Source organism: Canis aureus, chromosome 5 (genome assembly GCF_053574225.1).
Source record: "Canis aureus isolate CA01 chromosome 5, VMU_Caureus_v.1.0, whole genome shotgun sequence".
Classification (NCBI taxonomy): Eukaryota; Metazoa; Chordata; class Mammalia; order Carnivora; family Canidae; genus Canis; species Canis aureus.
This window is the reverse complement of record NC_135615.1, coordinates 74422480-74449431: the sequence shown is the minus strand read 5'-3', so window position 1 is coordinate 74449431 and position 26952 is coordinate 74422480. Positions and strand designations below refer to the sequence as shown.

The window sequence follows — 26952 nt, the reverse complement described above, 5'->3', positions numbered from 1 at the left end:
AAGATTGATCCTAGAGTCTTTGCAGAAGAGGGAGAGGACTTGTTCTAAAGACAAGTGGTTAAAGGATATAGAGATCAGCTTCAATTTGATGGAAGAAAGAACTTTCTGACAATCCAAACTATAAGAGGATGGGCAAGGTTTCCAGAAGCTGTAAGCTCCCTATTGCTGGAGGTTTGCATCTGAGTCTACAAAATGGCTGTTGTCAAATTTGGGGCCTGGGAGAGCATTGGCTGATCTGCAAGGTCTCTTTTGACCTGAGAATCTTGGAATCAAGGATCCTGGGTCTCCATTCTCTCTGCTCTGTACTCTCTCCTTTAGAACAGCATTGGGGGCATCTCCTCTCAGGACTCAATTTTTTTTAAATTTATGATAGTCACAGAGAGAAAGAGAGAGAGAGAGAGAGAGAGGCAGAGACACAGGCAGAGGGAGAAGCAGGCTCCATGCACCGGGAGCCAGATGTGGGATTCGATCCCGGGTCTCCAGGATCGTGCCCTGGGCCAAAGGCAGGCGCCAAACCCCTGCGCCACCCAGGGATCCCTCCTCTCAGAACTCAAAGGGCTGTTTGTATTCAGAAGAGGCGGGGGTGTGGGGGGGGGACAGCTTCTTCTTCTTTTTTTTTAAGATTTTATTTTTAAGTAATCTCTACAGGCAACATGAGGCTTGACTCACAACCCTGAGGTCAGGAGTGGCATGCTCTATCAACTGAGCTAGTCAGGTGCTCAAAAAAAAAAAAAAAAAAAAAAAGACAGCTTCTATACATCTGTCCTTCTGTCATCTTTCCTCCACCATGGCCAAATCACAGGCGCCCAGTGGTGAGGAGAGGGAAAGGACAGTCCCTTGTCATCTGAAAGCCTTGATTTTGGTTGTTGGGGGATTATATGAGCTAATGTTGGTCTTGACAGAGTGTCCGGCACATGGTAAACATTCATACATGTTAGCGCTTACTTTTTGTTTTACTTGCTGGGAGAATTTGAGGAAGTTATTCAAACAGTCTGAACCCCAGTCTTCTCTTCTGTGAAATGGGGAGATAACACCTCTCTCACAGGGTGGTTGGAGGGGGCTATACCTAGCACTTAGCAGAAGGTAACAAATATGATTTTCCTCTTTAAAGGGGGGAAGTCAAGGATACTCAGACACCCTTTGTCCTATTCTCACTCTGTAATTATCACAAATGCAGGAAGAGATCTTAAGGATCATAAATCTTCTCTTCCTATTTGATAGTTGAGGAAACCGAGGCCCAGAGATTTGCTCAAGGTCACCTGGTGAATTAGTGATAGAGCTAGGACTAGAGCCCAGAATTTTATTGCCATACCATTATATCTCTCTTACTGACAAAATGTTGAATAAATGTGTGAGTGAAGATTGAATGAAAGGAGGACAAGTCTCTCTGTATGTCTTCACAGGGACATAGGGGACTTGCCAATGTGGGAATCAAACTTTGCAGTGGTTCCTCAATCAAGCTGTTCACTTTCAGTCATCCTGGCTTTCATTTCTACTGTGATTTTCCTCTGGAATGCCCTGCCCTCCTTGGCTTTCAAAGTCCTACACCAGGTCCAGTGCAGTGTCATCTTCCCTGTGAAGCCTTCCATAACATATCACATGAGTTAGCTTTCAGTGTTTCCACAGTACGTTACATATGCTTCTTTTTTTTAAAAGATATTTATTTATTCATGAGTGACACACAGAGAAAGAGAGAGAGAGAGAGGCAGAGACACAGGCAGAGGGAGAAGCAGGCTTCATGCAGGCAGCCTGATGTGGGACTCGATCCTGGGTCTCCAGGATCACATCCTGGGGGCTGAAGGCAGGCGCTAAACCACTGAGCCACCCAGGCATCCCATCGGCTTCATCTTTATTTTTTTCTAATTTTTAAAATATTTTATTTATTTATTCACACACACACACACACACACACACACACACACAGAAGCAGGCTCCATGCAGGGAGCCCGATCTGGGATTCAATCCCAGGACTCCAGGATCACGCCCTGGGCCGAAGGCAGGCACTAAACCACTGAGCCACCCAGGGATCCCTGGCTTCATCTTTAAATGGGAACATGCCTATCTTAATAGATTTGGTGTGAGGATTAAATGAGATAATTTATGTAAAGCACTCATCACAGTGTCTGGTACATGGTGAACTATCAAAAAGCATTAACTGTCATAACTTTTGTTCCACTGATAACTCTCGGTTCACTTCAGAATCTAGAAAAGTCATCTCCAACTTCAATGTCCTCAAAGCAAGCCAAGTGTCTTTTTTCATTTTGCTAGGGGGTCAGTGTAGCAGAATGGTAAAGAGTATGGCTTTGTAACCATCAAAAAAGTAAAGGTAACAAAACAACACACTTAGGCTTGTAAGGTCCCGAAAATTTCCCTCCCATGCACCCTTTCTTAGGCAGTTACTTGTGGATGTGCTCCTTAAGTGTGATTAAGAAAGAGATTGATTGGGGTCCAGGAATCAGTGGCTCTAACCACTGTAGTGAAGGTGACAGGGTGACAGCTATGAAGCATGCCCAGAAAGTAACCAGGAAGGAAAGTCTCAGGAAAGAGGCTCTGGGAAAAATGAGGGCTAAGTGAAAAACATAATGTGATGAATCCCTTGAAAATAATTGAAGATATTTCAATTACAAATATTGCAGGAAAGAAAGAAATATGGTGAGAGAGCCCAGGAAAAATAAAATGTGGCAAAGAAAAGAAATTTTGTTCTACTTAGTGTACAACTTGGCAATATGGTGAACATTTCCATAATCCTAACAATATAAACATTGGTTATCAGTTTGGTTGAAAGTGGTGATTTAGGACAGCCCAGGTGGCTCAGCGGTTTAGCGCCAACTTTGGCCCAGGGCGTTATCCTGAGGACCCGGGATCGAGTCCCGCGTCAGGCTCCCTGCATGGAGCCTGCTTCTCCCTCTGCCTGTGTCTCTGCCTCTCTCTCTGTCTCTCATAAATAAATAAAATCTTTATTAAAAAAAAAAGAAAGAAAGTGGTGATTTAACTCAACTAGGAAGAAGGGAAAAAGGGAGGCAGGTCCTGTAAGAAAGACAAGTCCTTGCCCACTATAATAGGAAATCAATGGATAATATCTAAAATTGATAAATCAAAAAAATAAAAATAAAAAAATAAAATTGATAAATCAAGGAATAGAGATGCACACATATTATTTAGAGATATGGAAGTATCCTCCAGAAAAAAAGGGCTCAAAGAGTGGTTGCTACATAGGAGCAGAGGGGGTAGGGTATTCAGGGGACTATTGTTTTTCATTATAATTCTTTCAATACTAATTGATTTTTTAAATCACATCCATTAATTATTTTAACTGTTAAAAAAAAGTATAGAAGAAGAATATTGGAGTGAGATAGATTTGGGATGTACTCTTTGTGATTTGTGAGTCAAGGCAAATCACCTAACTCCACTCACTAAGTCTCAGTTTCCTCTTCAGGAAAATGGGGGTCAGATTAGGATGGTTGAAGACAAAAAAGAGACAATACACACAGAGCACTTAGTGCACGCCTGGCGTATAATCAGCTCTCAATAAACAGTACCTACAGAGTCAGGAAAAAGGCTGAGGCTGAAGTAGTACTGGGGAAATGACAGCATTTGGTTAGACATCCTGCCTCCAACCTCCACGATACATGACAATCATTGGACACATACAAATGGATACCAGGTGAATGACAGTTGCATGAGCTGTGACCTGTGGGCCAGACTGGAGTCACAGTGAAGATCACTGAAAAGATCAGCAGCCATGAAGTAAATTATGGTTGGGCATGGCAAGTTCCATGCAACAGGACATCTGGTGAGTTACAGTCATTGGACAGTGGGCTATAGCAGGCTCATCATTTCCTCCTCTTGCTTGTACCTTGTGGGGGATGTGTCAGAAGGAAAAGATTTAGAGGCTGTCAGGGTGAGGGTCAGAGGTCAGCTGGGGTCAGGAAGTCTATTTCACTGAGGTCACTCTCGTCTCCTTTCAATGTAATGAAGCCATTATTGGTGAAAGCAAGTGCCTGGCGTCCTGCTCTGTGAAGCAAGGCCCGCATGGGGAGCAGGACTGAAAGAAGGAAGGGGACTCCCTTGGCTCATCCTCCTTCTGCCAATTCAACAGGCCTAAGAGGTGAGAGGTACACAATCACACTTGATGTAGGAAGCCCTAGTCCCTAGAGTGGGATGAAGATGACAACATGGGTGAAAACAGATTGCTTCTTCCTGTAATTAGGAATGGGGTCTCTCTCTCAATCTCTCTGTCTCTCGGTCTCTCTGTCTCTGTCTCTGTCTGTCTCTCCCTCTCTCTTTCACACACACACACATACAAATATCACTTTAGAATGTCAGAATTGGAAGAAACATTTGTCTAACAGCTAATCTAATGCCCTCATTTTGCTCTTAAAGGGTAAAACAAGTGTCTTTTTTGAGATAATAGAGCAAATCAACAGGCTTGAACTATATATACTATACATTTTACTTAATTACTTGTTTATGGTCTGTCCCTCTCCTCTAGCATGTAAGCTCAATGAGGACAGGAATTTCATCTATTTTATTCACTGATATCAGTGCTTTAAACAGTGCCATTTGACACACAATAGATACTCAAATATTTGTTAGGGGATTGTGTGAATGAATGGAAACACTGTGCATTGTATTCCCTTCCTTTTTTTTTTTTTAATTTTTATTTATTTATGATAGTCACACACACACAGAGAGAGAGAGAGAGAGGCGGAGACACAGGCAGAGGGAGAAGCAGGCTCCATGCACCAGGAGCCCGATATGGGACTCGATCCCGGGTCTCCAGGATCGCACCCTGGGCCAAAGGCAGGCGCTAAACCGCTGCGCCACCCAGGGATCCCTGTATTCCCTTCCTGATGAATCACAGAGTATATACTAAGGCTTTGAAAAGCCCTGCGTAGGAAATCTAGTTAACATTTTCCAAATATTTCACTATAGAAACTTATTAAAAATAGTAAAATGTATTAATCATCTCATGGAACTAGTTTCCTGAAGGACACATTGTGGGAAATATTTTTTCAAATGCACACCACCATTCATGTTAGCAGATGGTCAGGGCTTAACTCCAAACCACCACCCTGGAACTTACCACCGAGTTCTCAAAACACTTCAAGAACAGGAGTTGGGGACGCCTGGGTGGCTCAGCTGTTGAGTGTCTGCCTTTGGCCTAGGGCCTGATCCTGGAGTCCCGGGATCGAGTCCCACATCGGGCTCCCTGCATGGACCTTGCTTCTCTCTCTGCCTCTCCCTCTCTGTGTGTCTCATGAATAAATGAATAAAATATTTTTTTTAAAAGAAAAGAAACAGGAGTTGGATGTAGATGATTGCCCAAAAAAAGACCTGCTTTGGCTCTGGCCAGCTCTTTGATTTACAAAGCCAAGGACTTTTGGGGAGGGTGATAAATAAAAATGACAGATGAGCTGTGGCACAAGAAAGAGAAATCACAAGCTTGGGTCGTATTTATTAATCGTACTGAACATACAGGCTTGCTCCACAGTCTTTTTGCTTGTATATATCTGTTCCTCATTGATAAAACAGGGACAACACTAGTCACAATTTACTAGGACTGTGGAAAGAATATGAGCTTTGGAGTCAAACGTGAGTTTAAATTTGTTTCTGCCATGTATTAGCTGAGTTACATTAGGCAGGTTATATTGATTCTTTGAGCTTCAATTTCCTCTCCTACAAAGTGAGAATATTAATACCTATTACTCAGAGTTATTGACAGGCTTGAATGAGATAAGAAATGTGTCTTTCTTTTTAAAATTTTTTTTGGCTATTTAAGTTTTTATTTTAATTCCAGTTAGTTAATGTACAGTGTTATGTGAATTTCAGATGTACAATGTAGTAAAGCAGTGTGCCTGTATTCTTGATAAATAATAGTTGTTGTTATTACTGCCTGTCAGAATATAAGCTCCACAGAGGCTACACCTTTTTATATTGTATATTGATGTATTCCCAACAATTAGAACAATGCCTGCCACATGGAAGTGCTCAATAAATATTTTTTAAATGTTGAGTGAGTCATTACTAAGACCTCTTTCAGCTCTTCCTTTTATAAATATATGAGCCTACACAAGAAAAATTTGGCAAAGTTCTTTAAAGAGTAGATGTTCTTTGTATTAATACTAGATACCTTTGTCTAAAGAGCCCTTTTTCTTCCTACAGAGATATTATCATTTCCAGAAATACACAAGAAACTTGCAATACTTAGCTATATAAGGTCTTGTCTCCCTAACCAGATTATAAGTTCTTGGAAGACAAGGAATCTTTCTTTCTTCCTTTTTCTCTTTCTTTCTTTCTTTCCTTTCTTTCTTTCTTTCTTCCCTCTTTCCTTCCTTCCTTCCTTCCTTCCTTCCTTCCTTTCTCTCTCTCTCTCTCTCTTTCTTTCTTTCTTTCTTAAAACCCTACCTCCAGTGTGGGGCTTGAACTCATAACCCCAAGATCAAGAGTCACATGCTCTACCAACTGAGCCAGCCAGATGCTATGGACATGTTTCTTCTTTACTTTTTGGTCATCATACTACTTAGTACATATTACTTATCTGATTCTTCCACCAAACTTGTGAGCTAACACATTGACTGATCACAGTGGGTACCTACCAAGTTTTCACTAAAACAAGAACCCAAAAGAAGAAGGTTTGGTCATGAGTCCCCATCTCCCACATAGAATCAATCCACTGGGGATGAGGAGTCAATTATGTTGGGAACCTTCCTAAAGCATCCTCTGCCTCTACATATACAACTTTATGAGGCCCTGAATGCCTCCCAGGTTGTATTGTGTAGACTTGAGAGAGATAGCCGGGAGAATAAATATGATGATTCTAATGACGTTTATTATTTCAATTAAAGCCTATTCAGGAGATTCTTGAGTGTCTTCTATGTGCCAGGTACTGTGCTAGGTACTAGTAAGGATGTGGGAGAAGATGCAGAAAGAAGTAACACATGAATGGCCTAGTTCTAAGAAGCAAATGATCCAGCAGTTTCTGGTTCATAGAAACAATCATATGCACAATAGCTATAATAATAACTATAGTTTACATTATTAAAACTATCACAAGCACTATTTTATTATTTTTTTACAGGCAGTATTTTAAAGGCTTTACACGCATGATCTAACTTTATCCTCATAATAACTGAGAGTTAAATATTCTCATTATCCCCATCAAACAGAGGAGGAAACTGAGGCATAGAGAGGTTAAAGAATTTGCCCCAGATCACAGAGCTGTGAAAGTAGACTCGACATTCAAACATGGGAAGGCTGACTCCAACATCTGTGCTCCTATTTTCCTATTAATTAGGAAAATAATTTGAAAACAAAGATTAGTTTCTCTCCTACTCTGGTTTCCCTTGTTTTTGTTTGTTTTGTTTTGTTTCTCCTGCTCTGGTTTCCTTTTTTTTTTTTTTCTTTTTAAAGATTTTATTTATTCATGAGAGACACACAGAGGCAGAGACATAGACAGAGGGAGAAGCAGGCTCCCCGCATGGAGCCTGATGTGGGACTTGATCCTGGAACCCCGAGATCACGCCCTGAGCTGAAGGCAGATGCTCAACCACTGAGCCACGTAGGCGTCCCTCTGGTTTCCTTTTTTAAAAAAATATTTTATTTTTTAAAAAATTCTTTATTTTTGAATAATCTCCACACCCAGTGTGAGGCTGGAACCCACAACTCTGAGGTCAGGACTCGTATGCTCTATCGACTGAGCCAGCCAGGTGCCCCTACTCTGGTTTCCTTTGAATCGGGAAACATTATCTCCTCTTTTCTCACCCTCTGTGGCTAAATTAACAGTTATATCCATTTTTCTGAAAGGGAGCTTGAGATATTTACTCTGCTCTCTCACAGAATTGTACTGCTGGAAGTTCCCTTTTTTGGCGTTTAAGAGAATCCCTTCAGTTGTCTCAAATGTGTCAGGGTCGCTGAAGAGTTGAGAAGAATCAGGTTTTCTGGGTTGGATTTGGAGGTGGAAAGTCAAGAAGGCATTCTCAGAGCTGGGAGCTGGGAGCCAGGAGAGCTTGGCTTTATTCAGCACCGTGGACAGGGCTCCCGCCTCTCTCAGGACCCTGGACAGAGAGGCTGGTCAAGCCTGCCGAGGGAGCAACTCTCGTTTGTGAGCGGACCAAGCGAAACCAAACCGCTAAACTTTTTCCCTCCTTTCACCCAGACCTCAGTCACCTGTTCTTTAATCTTAAGAACAGAGATACAGGAAGTGCATTATATTTTAAAGGCGCTAGTAACGAGGGGAGATAAGACTCTGAGACGGGTAGGATTATATAAATAAAAATGGCTTTGGCCGATGTACTTGGAAGAACTAAATTAAGGTTCTCAGTCGGGAGTGGGGCATTGCTAATGATTTTTGTTAATGATATGTATTTTTTAGGCTGAGTAGCAGCACGGTTGTCCTCTTTATCACCCAATATCCTATCCGCCATCGTTTACACTCAAGTTTTAGTCTCTTGAACATTCCATGTAGGAAAGAGAGAAAAAAGTAATCTCTCCACAGCTCCTTGCTCTTCTCTCTTTCTCTTCCCTGCCCCCACTCATTCCTTTTCTCTCTTTTTCAAATACACACGTGGGCTCGCGCGCGCAAATACACACACACACACACACACACACAGGGGCTCAGGATGAGAAACGCGAGAGGTTCTGCACACTTGGTGGAGGAGACTGAATTCAGAGCAAGCGGATGCCCCCGAAAGCAGGCTCTGTCTCTTTAAATGGGTTGTAGCAGTGGGGGAGGGGAACTGGCCGGAGCTGGCATTGTCCAGTTTGAACTGAGCACCGGAAGTGAAGGGGCAGGGCCAGGGCCGTGCACTGAGCCCCCGGCCATTGTCCATCTCCGACCAGGGCACTAGCCACCCCCTTGACCAACCCTCTTTATCTCTTAGAAGGGGAGGTTACCTCTTCAAGTAAGAAGATCCTCTACTCCAGTTCCCCCACCAACCTCACTCCTTGGGGAGGGAAGCTCACTAAGGATGGGACTCTGCAGGGAGGCGGGTCTGGGAACCCAAGTGTCCGGAGTGTTGGAAGAAATGCCTCCACCCACCTATCCAACTTCGTCCCTCTCCCTGCGACGGATAGGGACGCGACTGGGATAGGGACAGGATGAGGACAGCTGGAGGAGAGAGGAACACACTTCAAACCTCTTTGGGTTCCTCCTGCTCTCCCGGGAAGCACCACGTGGAGTCAATTTTAGACACAGATTTGGAAGGAAAGATGGGAGGATTTTTTTTTTTTTTTTTAACTCAGATGGAGTTGGGAGCACTTTGAGAGATCTAGAAAAACTGTCGGAAACTCAGGGAGGCAGAGACACTCAGTTAGTCAGAGACATCCCCTTGAGAAGCAGCGCCCTGGGTCAGGACTGGAGATCAGCCCTGCTGGGTCTCCAGCCTCCCCCCTGCTTCCCCATCCCAGGCTTCCTAATGTCCTGAACTCCAGGTCTATCTAAGCACACGGGGGTGGGGGGTGAGAGCGGGTCAGCGCCAAGCAGCCGGGTCAGCTCGGAGGCCTGAAGGGGAAGGGAGGGGGAGGGGCGCTCAAGAGCTGGGGGAGGGGGAGGGCTCATCCATTTCTCCCTTGACAGGTGGTTTGAGTCTCTGATTGGCCAGCGCTGCCAGGCTCACACCTCCCTCCCCCAACTCTCTGGAATGTATAATTATCTGCGCGGGGGGTGGGGGTGGTGTGTGAGTGTGTGTGGGAGCAGTCACATGGTTTTAAAACTACCCCCCCCACGAGCCCCCCACCTGTATGCTGCTCTGGGGGCCCCCACTAAGTCGTTAAAGTACAGGATCCCAAATTCCGGGGTACTCAAGACTTCTAGGGCTGACGACCCCCATCTCCAGATGTGTGTGTGGAGAGGGGGTGTCAAACCTCAAGGTTCTGAGAAGGGACACCCCAGAGGTGTCAGAGACCACAGCGATGGGGGAGGGCCGGAGCTGGAGCCAGAGGGAAAGGGAGGGGAAAGAAGAGGGAGGGGAGGGGAGGGGGCTGCCCGCGGGGGGTTGGGTCATTGTCTTTTAGAATTTGGGAGCCTTTGAAAAGCCGTGGGCCCTCCCACCGCTATTGTGCTGGGGAAGATGTAGCAGCCTCTTCTCTGAGCCACCCCTTTGCCTCCGGACTTCTCTGGGGCCAGCAGCCACCCGACCAGGGGCCCGGGGCCGCGGGCTCAGCCGACTACCATGGGCTCTGTGTCAAACCAGCAGTTTGCAGGTTCGAGCTCGGGACTTACTGGGGACACCTTAGGCCTCAGGGGCGCCAAGGAGCCACATAAAAGGGAGGTGGGGAAATGTCCTCCAGACTGACCGAAGGACCTTAAGTCTGTGCGGCCTCCTGCTTCAGGGGCCATTTCTGGACCAAGGAACCCTGGTGTCCCAGTGGCGTGCACGCCGAGGCTACAGGGGCGGGGGGAGAGAAGAGGAGGGGCCTGTCCCGCCATCTATCCCTGGGCAACGTGTTGTGGGAAGAGGAGCAAAACTTTTGGGGCAACGCTGGCTTCGGTGTAAGCTTGGGGTGCGCGGGAGGCGGCCAGGACAGGTCTCTCCTCGCCAGCTGCTTGGTAGCTGCAGCCACCTGGGTGCCCACCCGCGGGGTGGACTCTCGGGTCTCCCTGCTGGGTCTCGAGAGGGCCCTCCAATTCCGTGGCCCCCCAGTTGAGCGCCCTCCCAACCTCCAGGTGGCTGCGCCAAGGCGCCGGAGGAGGCGCCGGAGGACGCCGCCCGGGCGGCAGAGGAGCCGCAGCTGCTGCACGGTGCCGGCATCTGTAAGTGGTTCAACGTGCGCATGGGGTTCGGCTTCCTGTCCATGACCGCCCGCGCCGGGGTCGCGCTTGACCCCCCGGTGGATGTCTTTGTGCACCAGGTGAGACCGATTCTGGGAACTTTGCCGAGGGAAGGGGATGTTGGCGCGCATATTCAAGGTTGGGCGGACCGACTCGGCTGTCGGATTGAGGGAGATCGCGGGCCCTCATTGTGCGTTCCCATCTGGGCCGTGGCACCCCGTTTCTGAGTCCCCATTGACTCCGACCGGACGGGGTGGGGTGCAGTCTATCATCAGCACCCCCAACCCTTCCCGGAACCCCTCTGGCTTACCACGTGTCTGTTACCTCTTTCCCCTGGGAAGAGGGCAGGGGGCAGGGAGGTGACCCCATGTGGCAGAAACTAAGGTTGTATTGTGCTTGCCGGTGGGGGGAGGGCGAGCAGGCTGGCCAGGGAAGCACATGCCCGTTCAGAGCAGGGCCCTGAGCGCCCAGCGTCTTTCACTAACGTGTGAATGCATCTCCCTGGCGGGAGAGAGGCAGGCAAACCCCTCCGGGATCAGACAGGGGTAAAACCGAGGAAGTCAGCCGGGATCTCCACCCAGGTGGTCACCCAAAACTCAAGCCTGAGTGGGTTTGGCAGATCCTTGAAGGACCTGGGACTTGAAACTCTTCCAGAATACTCATCTTAGGCACATAGTTAACCTACTGGGCTGTTGCCCTGGAATTCTACCCAGAAGGAAAACCTAGGGAGCCCAGGCCTTGAAGATCCCTAGTCCAGGCTGGGAGGGAGTTAGGTCACAACCCCAAGTTCTCAGTTAAAGCAAGACAGCCTGGTGGGGGTGAAATTCAGTGTCGCAGGGCAGGGGGTGGAGGGAGGCTAGCCTCTGGACCTATTCTCTGCTTGGCATTTATGGCCCTAGACAGCCATTGATTGCTGTCCTAACATTCCAGCCTCGAACAAGAAGCGGGAGACTTCAGGTTTCCCTCCTCCCTGGCTTCCTCTTCCTCTCACCCCCTCCTGAATATCTTTAGAAGTGTTCCGGTGGTCTTGGGACACCAGCCACCCATAACAAGCATGTAAAGGAAGTTGCTGCTTGTGTCCCTTCCACCTTTGGAGGTTTGGTTTTAGACCCGGGAAGGAGAAATTGATAATCTCAGGTCCAGTAGGTTGACACCCAGGCCGGGCAGGGAGGGGTTACTTTGGAGAGGTTGGCTTTAGGAGCCATGGGGGAGGGGAAAGGAGGATGTGGGGATTAAGGGTTGGAGCCTGAGGGATGGTATTCTGGAGGGGGAGGGGTGGAGAAGGGAGATCCTGGGTGGACTGATGGGAGGCTGCAGGAGAGAGTCTCTGTAGCTTGGCCTCCAGTGAGGACACGGTGGGGCGAAACCAGGGAGATAGGAGATCAGGAAGTCAGTTCCTGTTGGGTATTGGGGGTCGCTGGGCTACTCGAACATCCCCTGGGAGGGTGTGCAGTAGGATGCTTAGCTACCTCCTGGCTGTGTCCTGCATGTCCTCCCACTCTTAACCCCCCCCCCCACCCCACGATCAGGCAACTAGTTCTGGCTCGGTCCCCCCTCCCATTGTCTCATTTACATATGTGAATGATAACCCACAGGAAGTAATTGTGGGAGAATGAAGGGAATTGGCCTCTTTAGATCTATTAAATCACTTTATTACAGGAACCAGCTTTGAATGGCCCTCCTCAGCGGGGTAGCCAGCTCTCCCACTCTCCCATTTATCTGATCACAAAGAGATTAAAATCTCTTGGTCTGGAGACAGACTGGACAGCTTCCCCAACTTTGGGAGGCTTGGAATAAAAGAGACCCAACATTTCCTTGCCTCCTTTCCAAAGGCTGCTCAGTAGGGCTGGGAGGAACGTAGCCTCTCATTCATCTAGTGTTCCTTGGTACTATCCAAATCCCAAGGAAGTTTTTCCTGAACAAATGGACTGTCCCTCAGTCCACTTAACATTAGGGTCAAAAGCTATTGGAAAATAATTGGATGGTATGGAGGAAAGTAGGGACTTTAAGGTTTGGGGAGTGGAGCCTGTACCATGCTCCTTCATATAGGTTATTTGGGAGATCATCTGGACTTTAGGGTCTTGGAATGTCCAGGGGCATTCCACAGTTGAATAAGTTATCAAGAGGAGTTGAGCTGGGGGAAGGAATCAAGAATTTGTCTCCCAAACACCCTACACCAATAGTCATAGAGGACAATGATTGGAAATTCCCTGAGCCTTAACCTGGTATGATAGCATGCTGCTGGGACTTGGGTTGATTCTCAAACCCTACGGTAGCAGTACACTGGTCATTACTCTCTCAAGTCCCTGCACTTGAGAAATTTGAAATATCTTCTTGGGGATCTAATGTAGAGGAATGAAGGAGATGCAGGATGATCCTAAAAGTTGTTCTAGGGAAGGAAAGTGTTCCCAAAGTCTATGTGGGAGTAAGGCAGCTCTCTTTAAGAAGAAAACTTCCCCTTCTTTGGCTGCTGGTGGTGGGTAACCTAGAGCCTGAGGTGGTGAGAAGGATGATTGTCCTGATGAAACTCTGCCAGGGGAGAGGTTCAGGAAGCCCCTTTCTAAGAAAAGAGGAAAAGGAGGGGAAACAACGTTTTCTTTTCCTTTCCAAGGTTGGGCTTATTTGGTTCACAACATTCTATTCACTACTGTTCTTGTGCTCCCTCTCAAAACCCTGTCCTCCAGGAGTTGAATAGGAAAGAAAACCTACCCTTAACCCTTAAAAAAAAAAATCAGGGCAAAGATATTTCTCTAAACAACTCTTTTATTTAGACACCCATCTTCAGATCTAGAACTCTCTGCTTGTCCCTGGGGTTAGGAGAGTTTAAGAATCCCAATGGCAGATCCCCAGCCCTTAAGTCAAAGTTTCTCAACCTCAACACTTGTGATATTTTGAGAAGGATAACTCTTTGTTCAGGGCATCCCTGGGTTGTGCCAAAACCCCCCTGGGAGGTAGAACCCCCCCATAATTGAGAACGTTATACAGGGAAATCAGGAGCAAGAAAGCCCTAAACTGTTTTCCTAAGATTCAGCAAGAATTTTGAAATCTTCACAGCCATTTTAAGAGTTTTGCTTAACTCCTGTTTCTTGTGGCTCCCAAAACCCTAAGATTTGTACAAATTTGAGAACAAGAAAAGGCTCCCTGCTTCATCTACAGCGGCTCAGAACCCAAATATGTTTAAGGTGGCTTTCTAGGTAAAGGGCTGTATTGGAAGGCCTGGAGGCCCAAGTCTCAGGGACCAAGTTTGGCTTAGGAGAAAAAAAACTTCAATACCGAGAAACTGTTAACAGCTGAAGCCACGTGGCTTGCTTTTTCTGCAAAGGGTGAGTGGGAGAGCAACCTCAGGCAGGGTCTGGATTAGGATTTCGGGTGGGGTGGGGAAGAGAGGGAGAATGTAATGAGATCTTTCCCACATGGTTTATAACCTTACTGGTGCCTCTGATTACTTGTCTCATGTCTAGTTAGTGATGTGCTTGTCTTATCGCCTCTAACTTAGAAGCTCTTCTGAAGAGCAGGATTGGCTGTCTGGTTAGTTTCTTCCCTTGTCTGTATTTGGGCTGAAGGAATGAGGATGAAGTAAGGAGCTCCTGAGTCATTAACAGTTTTGGGGCCTTGTCAGTCAGTAGAGGTCCTCCCCCAGAGAAAAAGACTGGAGATAAGGGAGAGAGCATTAGCTGATCACTGTTCTTTCCGGACTGCTAAAATAGGGCTGTGCTCTTAGATGCCCCGCGAAAGTTTGTGGTGTAAATGTCACAGTGTTGAGACCCAGATAGGATCCTCTAGTTTTTGCTTATGGGCTGGAAGCAAGCCACAGGTTTGGTGGTCATTCATTAGCTTTTCATTTTAACAGGACAAATCAGATTTTAAAAAAGTAAGTGAACCACCCTGATTTTCAGAAAGTTGGTAGAGGTTAGTTTGAGCATTATGGGATCTTCTTGGGTCTTTTTCTGAAGAGACATGCTTTCTAGACAGTACCCCAAGTGTAATGGTTGTACTGCTATCCAGAGTGAGCTTTCAATATGAGAAACTTGTCACCTCTCAGCTGGTGACACTACTGCCTGGCTGGTAAGTGGTTTTTAGTGACTTTCCCGAGGGCAAGGTTGTATCTTGAACATTCCTGATCAAACAATTCTATTAGAAGTGCCTGTTGGGTGTGGAGGGGACTGCTCTAGGCAAAGCCTCTACCCGTCCCTTCTTCCTGCAGGCATGAGTAACAATTACTATCTATATTAAGTTTGGGGTCAGGCAGTGTGGGGAAAGAGGAGGAGAAAGTTTTCAGGAATAGTACATAATTGGTACAGAGTAATTTCTTTCTTTCTTTCTTTTTGTACAGAGTAATTTCAAATTAATCTCAGCTTGGAGTTATTTAATTCAGATAGGAACTCAAAGTCTAGGAAGAGTAAATGGTTTTTGTAAAGGGTAAAGAGCACAAGAACAACTAACTGGGTTTCTGGCTTAAAACTGCAGGACCCTTTCTTCTATGCCCTTTGGGTGAGGACCCTTTCTTCTATGCCGTTTAGGTGGGTAGGGGCCTAGTGAGAAGTCAGCTCCCTAACCTTGAAAGTTTGGTCCCCTTGAAACTCTTTCCTGAAGACAGAAGATCCTTGCCCTGGGGAGATGGGGAGATTAAAGCTCTGATTCTCAGTTAAGAATCAGGCAGCTCCTTTGGTCTCTCCAGCCACCTTTAAGCAGACAGACTGATGAGCAGCACCATCTGGTGGAGAACTCCAGGCAGGAGCTGGTGGTCCTGGCTGTGTGTGAGCAGAAGTGGTATGTGAGGTGCTGGCAGCCTCTGGTTCTGGACTGATCTCTTTCCTCAACCCTCCCTGACACATCCTCAAATAAACTGCTTCTGGTAGAACCGGTTGGTTTCCTTAGCCCCTACCAAACCCTACCTTCAGGAATGAAGCTCAGGTAGGCCCATGGTGACACCTCAGGACTGAGTCATTTCTTTTATCTGCTTCCTTTACTTATATATAGCTATTAGAAAGTTTTAAAATGTGTATATGTGATTTGCGTTACATTGCATAGCACAGGGCTGTAGGGTCAGGCTAGTTGCAGGTAGAGTGGCTCTACCTCCCACTGAATTTGGGCGAGGTGCTTCATTTGTCTGCTTTGTGACCTTGGCTGTAACACAGGGTCATATAATAAGGCCTACCTGGCAGGCTTGGTATAAGGGTTAAGTGCTTAGAGCTCTGCTTAGCCTATAGTAAGCATGGATAGATGTCAGCAACTTTGGATAGTGGAGAACTTGGTTTATTCCACAAATATTCACGTACTGCTCGGTGTCTAGAACCGAAGGGATGGACCCACACTAGACAGTCATGAGCTGGAGTGGCGCTAAGGTTGCCAAAAACACAGGAACCCAAACTTTGAACCCTGAGACCAAAGCAAGTTTGCTGAAATTCTCCCTGCCACTTCAGTGGAAGGAGTGATGGGATTAAAAATGGGCATTGTTGGGCAGCCCGGGTGGCTCAGTGGTTTAGTGCCGCCTTCAGCCCAGGGCCTGATCCAGTCCCGAGTCCGGTTCCCTGTGTGGAGCCTGCGTCTCCCTCTGCCTGTGTCTCTGCCTCTCTGCCTCTCTCTCTCATGAATAAATAAATGAAATCTTAAAGGGGGGGGAGGGGCATTGTTGGAGCCAGTTATCATGGAATCAGACCCGCAGCTTTTACAAATGATTAAAGAATCAGTGTGCCTGATCTTCGTAGAGCAAGTTTCAAGGAAATTTCCTCTGCTTTTTTACTGTACATTCCCTGAGTGGTCCCTAAGCTCCTTTATATCAACTGCTTGAAGCCTATCAACTGCTTGAAGCCATAGCTTGATGCTGGGATGGAGTATTTGATGAGGGGGAGGTTAGTGTAGACAGTGCTGGGGTATGAAGGAAGCAGAAGGTCTAAATATTGAACTGGCCCCAGTCCTTCTGTGCCATCCAAAAGAAGAAATGCCTCCTGCAACTTTTCTGTCTGGTTAAATGCCACCCTCCCGCATCCATCCCCACCCTCTATGTGCTGCCCACCTCCTGCCTGAAGAAACTGGGTAAGGAAGATGGAAAGGAAGCCTGCCTCCTCCACTAACCTTTAAAATAATTTATCTGAAGAAATGACCCTCATTCATTTTCCTGCATAAAGGATTTGACCAAAGGTAACGAGTTGGGACGGGGGGCGCAGAGGTGTCCTGTGTAGTTCTATCCGTGGAAGGCTGGGATGGCAGGTCAGGGAGAAAGAAGGAATGGCTGCTGGTGGCGCCGTTGGCAGACCCAGCAGGCTTGACTGGGGAAGAAAGGTGTCTCTATCCGTTTCTCTCCGTGACCATAACCCCAACGTGGAGAGGAAGGAACTGATGAATGTGGTGAATGTGGTGAATGTGGGGTAGGGGGTAGTGGGGGGAAGCTGCAGCCTCTGGAACTCCAGGAATCTGACCACCAGAACCAACCAGTGTCAACTCTTTGTTTCCTGGGGCTGGGCTCTATTGGGGGAGCTCAAGCCTTGCCCCTCCCCCCCAGGCCTTTTCTTTTTCGGAGGGGATGGGGAGAGGGGCGGGCCCTGCTTTGTGTGTGGTTGGGGGGTGGGGTGGGGGTGGTAGCAAGAATTTCAGGCTCCTTTCTGATGCAGGCCCTGTGAGGCCAGCTCAGTGGGGCTGCACAGTGATTACCTATCTGATAAGAGAGGAATTCAAACTATGTGCTGTAGAAAGGGGCGGGGTGGGGGGGGCAGGGAGCCACCCCTGGAGACCACCAGTCTAAATCTTGACTGGCTATGGTAAGGTGTCTGCAGGGTTATTTTTTTAACTATGAGAGTCTTAAATAGACCTCAGATACTCCAGTGATGGAGTGTGTGACCCAAGAGGACAATTCAATTTCACATTGCTCCCACTGCTGTTGTCTTGTTCCCCCAGTAAGCCTGGGAGGTGTAGATGGATATTTTTCTGAGTTTCCACAGTTATAAAAACCAGAGTTAAAATTTTGAGTCTTTTGACACTTGGATCTCACCGTTACTCTGCCCTGATCCAGTCTGAAGGGGTTGATAATTGCTACTCATGGAGGATTTGTGTGGCTGGGCTATGCGTTAACTACTCTTCCTGCATAACCTCATAGCTCCTCCATAAAATTAATATTTGCTCCATTTTATAGGTCAGTGCAGAAAGGAGAGAATAGGCCCTCAGACCCCAAACCCTTGTTCTTATCACTAACGGCTGAATCACAACTGAAACTGGGAGTTCCCAGCCTCAGAGCCCATTAGCCAAATGGGAGGACCTGGGATTATACCTCCTGACCCAACTGGCTTGTCCCAGCTAAATAAGAATCTACAAGTCAAATCTTCTTCTTCTTCTTCTTCTTTTTTTTTTTTTTTTTTTAAGATTTTATATAGTTTATCCATGAGAGACAGAGAGAGGGAGAAAGAAAGAGAGGCAGAGACACAGGCAGAGTGAGAAGCCGGCTCCATGCAGGGAGCCTGATGCCGGACTCGATCCCGGGACTCCAGGATCACGTCCTGGGCGGGAGGCAGGCCCTAAACCACTGAGCCACCCAGGGATCCCCTCTACAAGTCAAATCTAACTTCAAATCAGGATGGTTTCTGTGCAACAGGAAAGGGAAAGAGCCCTTCACTTTTCTGCAGTGTTTTTATTTCCTGCCATAACTCTGCCCCTTCCTTCATATCAACATTGGGGGAGGGTAGCAGTCCTCTTGTCCAGGCTGTTCCTGTGGGAAGGAAAAGAAGGGAGAGGCTATTCCTATGATGGAACTGGTGGACAAAAGCTACAGATAATAATACTTGAAATATTTGCTGAGCACATTCTTGATGTTACCATGCCCACATAATCTTCATTAGAGGCTTAGGTGGATAACTTATTGTTAATCCCATTCTCTGAAGGAGCTGAAGGCCAGAGGTGAATGATTGACTATGGTCATGCAGCCAAAAACTGGTAGAACCAGCATTTCATTAACTATGATGTCTGGCACTCAAGCTTATGCTCCTAACCAATTACCTCGATGGCATCTTTGTCTTCAGCAATGCCATCTAAATTAAAACAGCAATGTAAATGAGAAATTTGGGATCCCATCTGGCTAAAGAGCATGTTGCGCCTAAGACCTAAGTCCAGTTTGAAATATTCCTAACAATCACCACCTCCATGATATAATAATGTTACTTACTTATGTTCCTTCAAGCTAACACTGGGTGCACAGTGATCCCTTTTGCTTCTCTGAACCCTATCTTGTACGACAATACCTTGTTGACATTTGACACACTCTTGGATGTTTGACTATAATGGAGTAAAGCTATAACGAAGTCTACTCTGGGGAGGATACAAGAGAGGCTGTGTCCTCCACCAATGTGTACCTGTTGATATATTAAGTGGCGAGGTGGAATGGACCATGAGCTTTAAGTCAGGAATCTTCGATTCTTCTGACCCTGTTTCTGCCACTCAGCTAGCTATGTGATAAACTCATATTTTTTGGAAGACTACCGGGCAGGTGTTGATATTTTATTTATTTATTTATTTTAATTTTTATTTATTTATGATAGTCACACACAGAGAGAGAGAGAGAGGCAGAGACATAGGCAGAGGGAGAAGCACGCTCCATGCACCGGGAGCCCGACGTGGGATTCGATCCCGGGTCTCCAGGATCGCGCCCTGGGCCAAAGGCAGGCGCCAAACCGCTGCGCCACCCAGGGATCCCGATATTTTTAAATTTAAATTTTGGTATAAATAGTGTTTTAGTGGGATTGTTCCAAGCATTCTAGATCTTTTTTTCCTTCATCAGTATTACCTAGTCATCTTTCCAAGTCCAATAATTCAGATTTACCTCTTGGCTCATTGGTTCATTCAAAAATGTATTAGGTGTTAAATATTGTGATTCTTTTTTTCTTACTGTTTTATAGTCACTTTCTTGTAGCTTTATCAGTCTATCTGACTTGACTTTTACAGGTTTTTTTTTAACATTTTAATATTTATATCCTCTGGAATGTATTTTGTGTACATGTGTTGTAAAGTGCAGAAGTCTGGCTCAAAATGGATAGCTAATTTTCTCTACAGTTTTGAACTGTTTTTTCCTTCTCTATATATCTCTATATATACTTGGATCTCTTAGTTCCTTAATATTCTGTCCCATTGTCTTGTCATTCTTCATTGTATAGATACACTTACTTGTCTCTCTCTTTGTATTGTATTTTATTTTATTTATTTATTCATGAGAGACACACACACACACAGAGGCAGAGACACAGGCAGTGGGAGAAGCAGGCTCCATGCAAGGAGCCTGAAATGGGACTTGATCCCTGGTTTCCAGGATCACACCCTGGACTGGAGGTGGTGTTAAACCGCTGAGCCACCCAGGCTGCCCTAGTTGTCTCTTTCTTAATCATAAGTTACAGACATCAAGTACCTTTATCATTAAATATTTCAGCGTCTATTTTCAAAACTAGGGTCATTCTCTTTCATAATCTCAGTAGTACAAAGATCAAAATTTGGGCATTTCACATTGAAACATTTATCTATATTCTGTATGCAAATTTTAAGGTGTCCTAATGTTTTTTTCCCGGTTCCAGGACCCAATCAAGGCGCATGCCTTGCACTTAATTGTTTAGTTTCTGTACTTATTCAGACTTCTTCATGACCTCAAATTTTTAAAGTGTACAAGGCTGTTATTTTATTTTATTTATTTTATTTTATTTTATTTTTTGTTGCAAGGCTGTTATTTTATATTTTACAATTTTATAGTTGTTGATTTCTCTTCCTTTCTTTTTCTTTAAGTAATCTCTACACCCAACATGGGACTTAAATTCATGACCGCAAGATCAAGATTTGCACACTCCACCCAACAAGCCAGTCAGGCACCCCTATTTGTTGACTTATTATGAATGCTAAGTTTAAGAATTTTCCATCTGTTCTATTTTAGTTTAAGTGAGAATAACTTACCAAAAATGTTACAGCATCTTTTTTTTTTTTTTTTAAGGTTTTATTTATTTATTCATGAGAGACACAGAAAGAGGCAGAGGCAGGGAAGCAGGCTCCATGCAGGGAGCCCGATGTGGAACTCGATCCCCAGACTCTGGGATCACACACTGAGCCAAAGGCAGATGCTCAACCTCTGAGCCATCCAGGCATCCCTACAGCATCTGTTTATGTAATGATTGTTCTTTGTTAACATAACTTGGATCCCTTGTGCTTCGTTGTGGTTACTCTTTGAATTGACAGTTTTGGTGATAACATGGAAGTGTTCTCACACTTGTGCTTCAGATCTTACAAGAATGTGTGTATGTAGGTTTTGGTGTAGGAATGGAGGCTAACATTCAAATCTACCATGTTTCCCTTCCCTAGAGCAAGCTGCACATGGAGGGCTTCCGGAGCCTGAAGGAGGGTGAGGCGGTGGAGTTCACCTTTAAGAAGTCTGCTAAAGGCTTAGAATCTATCCGGGTCACTGGACCTGGTGGAGTATTTTGTATTGGAAGTGAGAGGCGGCCCAAAGGGAAGAACATGCAGAAGCGCAGATCAAAGGGAGACAGGTATGAAGGCCACTTGAATGGAGAGAGGTCTCCCGATCTAGCACCTTTCTTGGACCAGGATGCCAAAGACCAAATGAAGCCTGTGATTCCTAGCAACATCTGGGTGTTCGTGGTTTCTGCCTTTGGATGTGGGAGGTGGGGAAAGCGCCCTAGGTAAGGAAGGCATTTGACCTAACTCTTCTACTTGACAGGCAGTTTTTGTTCTGTGAGCTCTAGCCTCAATTGCTAGTTAGGGATAGTGATGCTAGCATCACATGATTATTTTACTTTTTATTATATTTTTAAAGATTGAGTTAATTATTTGAGATAGAGAGCAGGAGCTTGGGAGCAGTGGGAGAGGAAGAAGAAGGCTGGATCCCAGGACCCCAGGATCATGACTTGAGCCGAAGGCAAACGCTTAACTGACTGAGCCACCCAGGCTCCCCTTCACAGGATTATTTTAGAAGCAAAGGAGACCGTGGATGTGAAAATCTTAAGTGACGGGGTCGAGCTGGTGTACATACCTGTTGCTTCTTCACTAAGTCTCCAAATGGCTGGTTTCTTTTGTCTTCACTCTGTGCTGGAACATATCATATAGTCTGACTCCTTTAATTTTCTCTATTTTTAGTGAATGACAGGTACCTTTTTTTTTTTTTAAGATTTTATTTATTTATTCACGAGAAACACAGAGAGAGAGGCAGACACTCAGGCAGAGGAAGAAGCAGGTTCCATGCAGGGAGCCCGATGTGGGACTCCCAGGTCTCCAGGATCACGCCCTGGGCTGAAGGTGGCACTAAACCGCTGAGCCACCCGTGCTGCCTGACAGGTACCCTTTCTTAAGGGTACAGTAGCATCTCACTTTTCTCCTGAATTACAGTTCCCAGTTGGGGTCCATAATTTACTTTTTTTTACTTCAGTATTTTCAGGTTGACCTGAATCTGAAGATCCATGTAAATAATTACAGATTTTGAAGAACTTAAGAGTTATCAGTCATGGTCCTGTCCTTCCTTTTGTAAGTGGGGAAATTGGTTTCCAGGAAGGGGAGTGAGCATAATAACTGACCAGAGCCCAGGTGTCCTCACTCAGAGGAAGGCTTCTGCTCTTACTCCTTTCTCAACTTTACCATTCTGCTTTGTACTAGGTGCTACAACTGTGGAGGTCTAGACCACCATGCCAAGGAATGCAAGCTGCCACCCCAGCCCAAGAAGTGCCATTTCTGCCAGAGCATCAGCCATATGGTAGCCTCGTGTCCACTGAAGGCCCAGCAGGCCCCCAGCTCACAGGGAAAGCCAGCCTACTTTCGGGAGGAAGAAGAAGAAGAGATCCATAGCCCTGCCCTACTCCCAGAGGCCCAGAATTGAGCTACAGTGGGTGGGGGTAATTCTTTTTGTGATCAGGAAGTTTGGAGGAGCAGGCATCAATCGGCAGAGTGGAGAAAGTGGGGACAAGGTGGGTAGGGGGCAGCTGGCTCTGCCATATATCTCAGGCCAGGGTCCCACAGCATCACCCCCTCTTCCCTCTTGGCAGGGTAGGGGGGAAGGGGTGAGGCAAATGAATTACAACCGTGCTCTATCCAAATGCTTGTGGAGAGTTCTGAAGAAAATCCCTCCCCGTGTGCTTTACCTGAGTCTCCACCCTCAGATCTCCAGCTTTTGAAAGTAGCGTGGATAGGGAAGTTGTTTTCCTTTCAAAGAAGGACATGTAATAATAATTTTTCCCATGCCAGAGTGTAGAGATGAAGCATGAGACCAGATTGATGGGCCCAACCCATGACCACTATATTCTATGGGGAGGGAATCTCTAAGGGGTAAGGCAGGGGTTTTCTACATCTTGTCCCATAACCCACTCTTGGGATAGGGTGCTGAGGACTATCCCAAGCAATGGGTTGTGACAGTAGCCACAGGGATTGTTGTGTTGGAGCTACAGACCTCCTGCTCCTAAGCTTAATCCCACCCCATTCTGGGCTGATAGGATTTTATTTATTTGCTCCCTTGGACAACCGCACCTTGGGCCCCACTTTCTCCAGGATGCCAACTGCACTAGCTGTGTGCGAATGACGTATCTTGTGCATTTTAACTTTTTTTTTTCGTAATATAAATATTCTGGTTTTTGTATTTTTGTGTATTTTAATCTTAAGGCCCTCATTCCTGCACTGTGTTCTCAGGTACATGAGCAATCTCAGGGATAAGTCAGCAGCAGCTCCAGGTCTGCACAGCAGGAATACTTTTTTGTTTTATCACCAGGGAGAACAACTATTTGGAGTGCATAGCCTATTGAACTACCTCATTTTTGCCAATTAGAGCTGGCTTTTCTGCCATAGTGTTCTCTTGAAACCCCTCTACCTTCAGTGTTCCATGGGAGATGAGATTTTAACTCAGTTGCTCCATGACTTGATCTCCTTCTAGTGGAAGATTGGAAATTGGTCTAAACAGGAAAAGCTGGTATAGGAAGTAACGTTAGGAGAGGCTGCACCAACTAAAAGGTGCGGAGGGGAAGCCAGGATTAGTTGAGGGTTGTCTATACGTGTAATAAAGGATTCCTGTTCCAGACTTCTAATCCCAGGGCACGGGACTCACTTTACATACCGGATCCATCCTTTGCTGGATTGGGCTAGGCCTACCATGCACAACAGGGTGTGTGTGTGTGTGCGTGCGTGCGCGTGTTTTAAAGATGAGTTGGTAAGGATAGGTTTAAGAATAGTAACTCTGGAACCCATCTTGAGCTGCCCAGGGATGCGGTGTATGAAGCAAAGGCTAACTTTCTTAACCTTTATAAATTCTGGGCTTTTCTTGTTGACTTCCAGAGAGACCATAAGCCATGGCTTCTTTGCAGTGTCCAGAGCCAGTGTCCTGCCCTGCTGCAGCAGTGATTAGTGTCGTGGTAGTTAAAGGATAAAAGAAGGTTTTACTTAATATGCTGTGAGATCACCACAAACCTACCTCACTGTGTTGAAATGGGGCAGATGCAATAGAACACATTGGGTGATGTGTGTCTGATCCTGGGTTCTTGTCTCCCCTGCTTGCTGCCCCCTCTAGTGATTGTATTTGTCTGGGTTTTGTAGGTTTTCATGAATAGCTGATTGGGTGATTGCTAGGTGGCCTGGTTTGTGTAAATATAATGTGTTGGTCTTCTCCATGTTCTTTCGGGGTTTTATTGTTTACAAACTTCTTTTTTGTATTGAGAAAAATAGCCAAAGCATCTTTGACAAAAGGTTCTGCACCAGGAAAAGAAACTGGAACATAGCTTGGTGACCCCTCTTGAAGTGTGGCGGCCTTGGACTATCCTTTTGTGTTCTCTCCCCGTATTTCCTTTTTTGGGCCAGAACTTCTGTCCTAAAAACTTAACTCCTACCCTACCCTTCTCCTATCCCTCCTTCCAAGAAAAAGCCCCACACCTACACATTTCACGTTCTAAAGAAGCGAAGAACACTTCCTCCCTTGTTCCCAATCTCCTGTGTCAAGACCATTCCTTGATGTGATTCATACTAATACACTTGTATTTGGATGGAACAAACCTACTTTAATCTCTCCAGGCTGAGGGTAGAGGGAAGCAGAAGCAACGAGGGGGGCCTTGAATGTAGAAAGTAGGGTCAGGAGACCAAGAAAGGAAGATGAATGTATATCAAGTCACTCAGGAACTTTTATGCAGGTGCAAGAAACTTCTGTCAAAGTGGCCACAAGATTGTTTAATAGGAGACGGACGAATGTAACTCCCATGTTTACTGCTAGAAACCAAAGCTTTGTGAAATCTTGAATTTATTGGGGCGGGGAGGGGGGTGGTGGTAGGAAAGCTGTACCTATCTGTTCTTAACCTGATCCCTTCCCCTCATTTCTGAACTGCAGGAGACTGAGCCCTCTTGGGCTTTAGTGACTCCATCTCTGGGGAGTGTTTATTTGATGGTTGATGTTGCTGTGCCGGGTACTTCCTTTCCCACTTGCTATTGTCTTGTAACACACATGCGGACCCTTTTCCCTTCTCTCTTTACCTTGGGAAAATACAATGAATAAAAACTTATTGGTACTGAAACTGTCCTCTTGTTGGATGTTTAGGGTGTTTTCCATAATTCCTACCTTCTTGGATTGGGACACAGAAACCCCAGAAGAACCGTTAAGTTTCCTGTTCAGCCATTTTGTTAAAAATGAATCTTGAAAATTCAGTCTTCTTAGCACCTCATTACAGTGGATTTTTGTTTCTAGTTAAGGCCTCTTGTCCTTTTCCTTGGAAGCTGCCACATTCAAGAGGGGATTAGGAGCTTGGCATGCATAAGAATGGGGTTGCCTGTGCCACTGGCTGGGATGAAAGGATGGGGCCATGGTTTGGGGCATGAGACCCTAATACTTTCTCCCCTGCTCCTCAAAGCCCTTTACAAATCTTAATTAATTAACCCCCTGCAGCACCCCAGGGAGGGAAATATGTGGGACTAGGGAAATTGAGGCCAGAGGAAGTAACACTGATTAGCTATACAAAAACGCTAACATGTTCTTTGAGCACAAGTGTGCTAGCCTTCTAATGAACATTGTATTTTAAAACATCTAGTGCCCCCCGCCCCCCAAAAAAGGATGATGGTTTAAAAAAAAACAAAACTTGATTGGAGGTATGCCATATATTCTGCAAAATGCACAGAAATGGCAGAACAGGGGTAAGCAGTTTCATACATCCACTGCAGAAACATACCAAAAAGTCAAAGCTAACCATGGAAGAAGCTTCTAAAAGCAAACTACTAAAGGGCCAGGGCGAAAGTGGTCTTCCTGCAAAATTGGAAACAATCAACTGGGCTGAAACTTAATTCCCAGGGTGCAAAGCAGGAAGGATGGAAAAGCTTAAGACTATTCATGGGTGGGTTACTCATTTTTAGGGCTTTCTTTGATGTTTGTTAAAAGTAACCCTTGTCATGAGACACATGATGAACTGGGAGTTACCAGTGTAATAACTTCCTTGTTTCCTTGATGAACATACAATTCCAAAGAGAAACTATAAGAAGGTTCTTTAGAAATTGTAAGGTTGATTTTTTTTTTCCTTTTTTAATTTTGAGAAAATTGAACTCTTAAGTTTCTTTTTGAGTGCCTCAATTTTCCTTAAAGGTTTGGCACAGAGCTTAATGCCTTTGATTTTTCTATGAGGGTTAACAATGGCCTTCCAGTTATCTTCTCAGTCATTCTCAAGAGCAGAGCCCTTTCCAGGCTCAGTCCCATTCTGAGTTGCTCTGGGTAGGTCGTGAGAATCTGAAAATCCTAAAATAGGAGTGCCTTAAATCAGCACAAAATGGATTGATAGGAAGCGCGTCCGTGAGACTGACTAGGGCTAAGAATTTACCAAAGGATCAAATAAACTAAAGAAAACTGCAAACAGTAAATACAGAATTTCAAAGTCTTGAACCAGGACTCCATCGCCCAGTTCTCAGGCGTTCCAGCAAGTAGGGCATCGCCCAACTCCCATTTCGCAACAGTCCTAACCTGCCACTAGCTGCTGAAAAGTTGTGCTTCCGTCCTGGGGATCCCGGGATTCGCGCTCTATTACGGGGTAGCCCGCGCGGGGCCTCCCAATCCTGGTCTACAGATATCCCAGCTCCCCCAGGTGATCGGGTCCCCCAGGCCGGGTCCCCAGCACGTGTCCCGGAGCCTGCACGCCCGCCGCCCGTCACGGGAGCGCGGCTCTCCCGCAGGACCCCCCCTCCGCCCCAACAGCCCTCCCCGACTC

At 45.9% G+C, this 26952-nt stretch overlaps 1 protein-coding gene across 1 annotated transcript; it reads left to right on the top strand.

Annotated features, from left to right (window-relative positions):
• The first annotated feature begins 10172 nt into the window (after positions 1–10172).
• On the top strand, positions 10173–23357 carry LIN28A (lin-28 RNA binding posttranscriptional regulator A). The gene is made up of 4 exons (XM_077898987.1): positions 10173–10203; positions 10667–10851; positions 21092–21276; positions 22397–23357. The coding sequence occupies exons 1-4, from the start codon at positions 10173–10175 to the stop codon at positions 22614–22616; spliced, it is 621 nt and encodes a 206-aa protein (XP_077755113.1). The 3' UTR covers positions 22617–23357.
• Positions 23358–26952: the final 3595 nt, after the last annotated feature.

Excerpts from the sequence above, each read along its gene's own strand:
- LIN28A (XM_077898987.1), top strand. The coding sequence starts at position 10,173 with ATGGGCTCTGTGTCAAACCAGCAGTTTGCAG. Across the intron at positions 10,204-10,666 it reads GTCAAACCAGCAGTTTGCAG|GTGGCTGCGCCAAGGCGCCG; the intron begins GTTCGAGCTCGG and ends CCCAACCTCCAG. Across the intron at positions 21,277-22,396 it reads CGCAGATCAAAGGGAGACAG|GTGCTACAACTGTGGAGGTC; the intron begins GTATGAAGGCCA and ends GCTTTGTACTAG.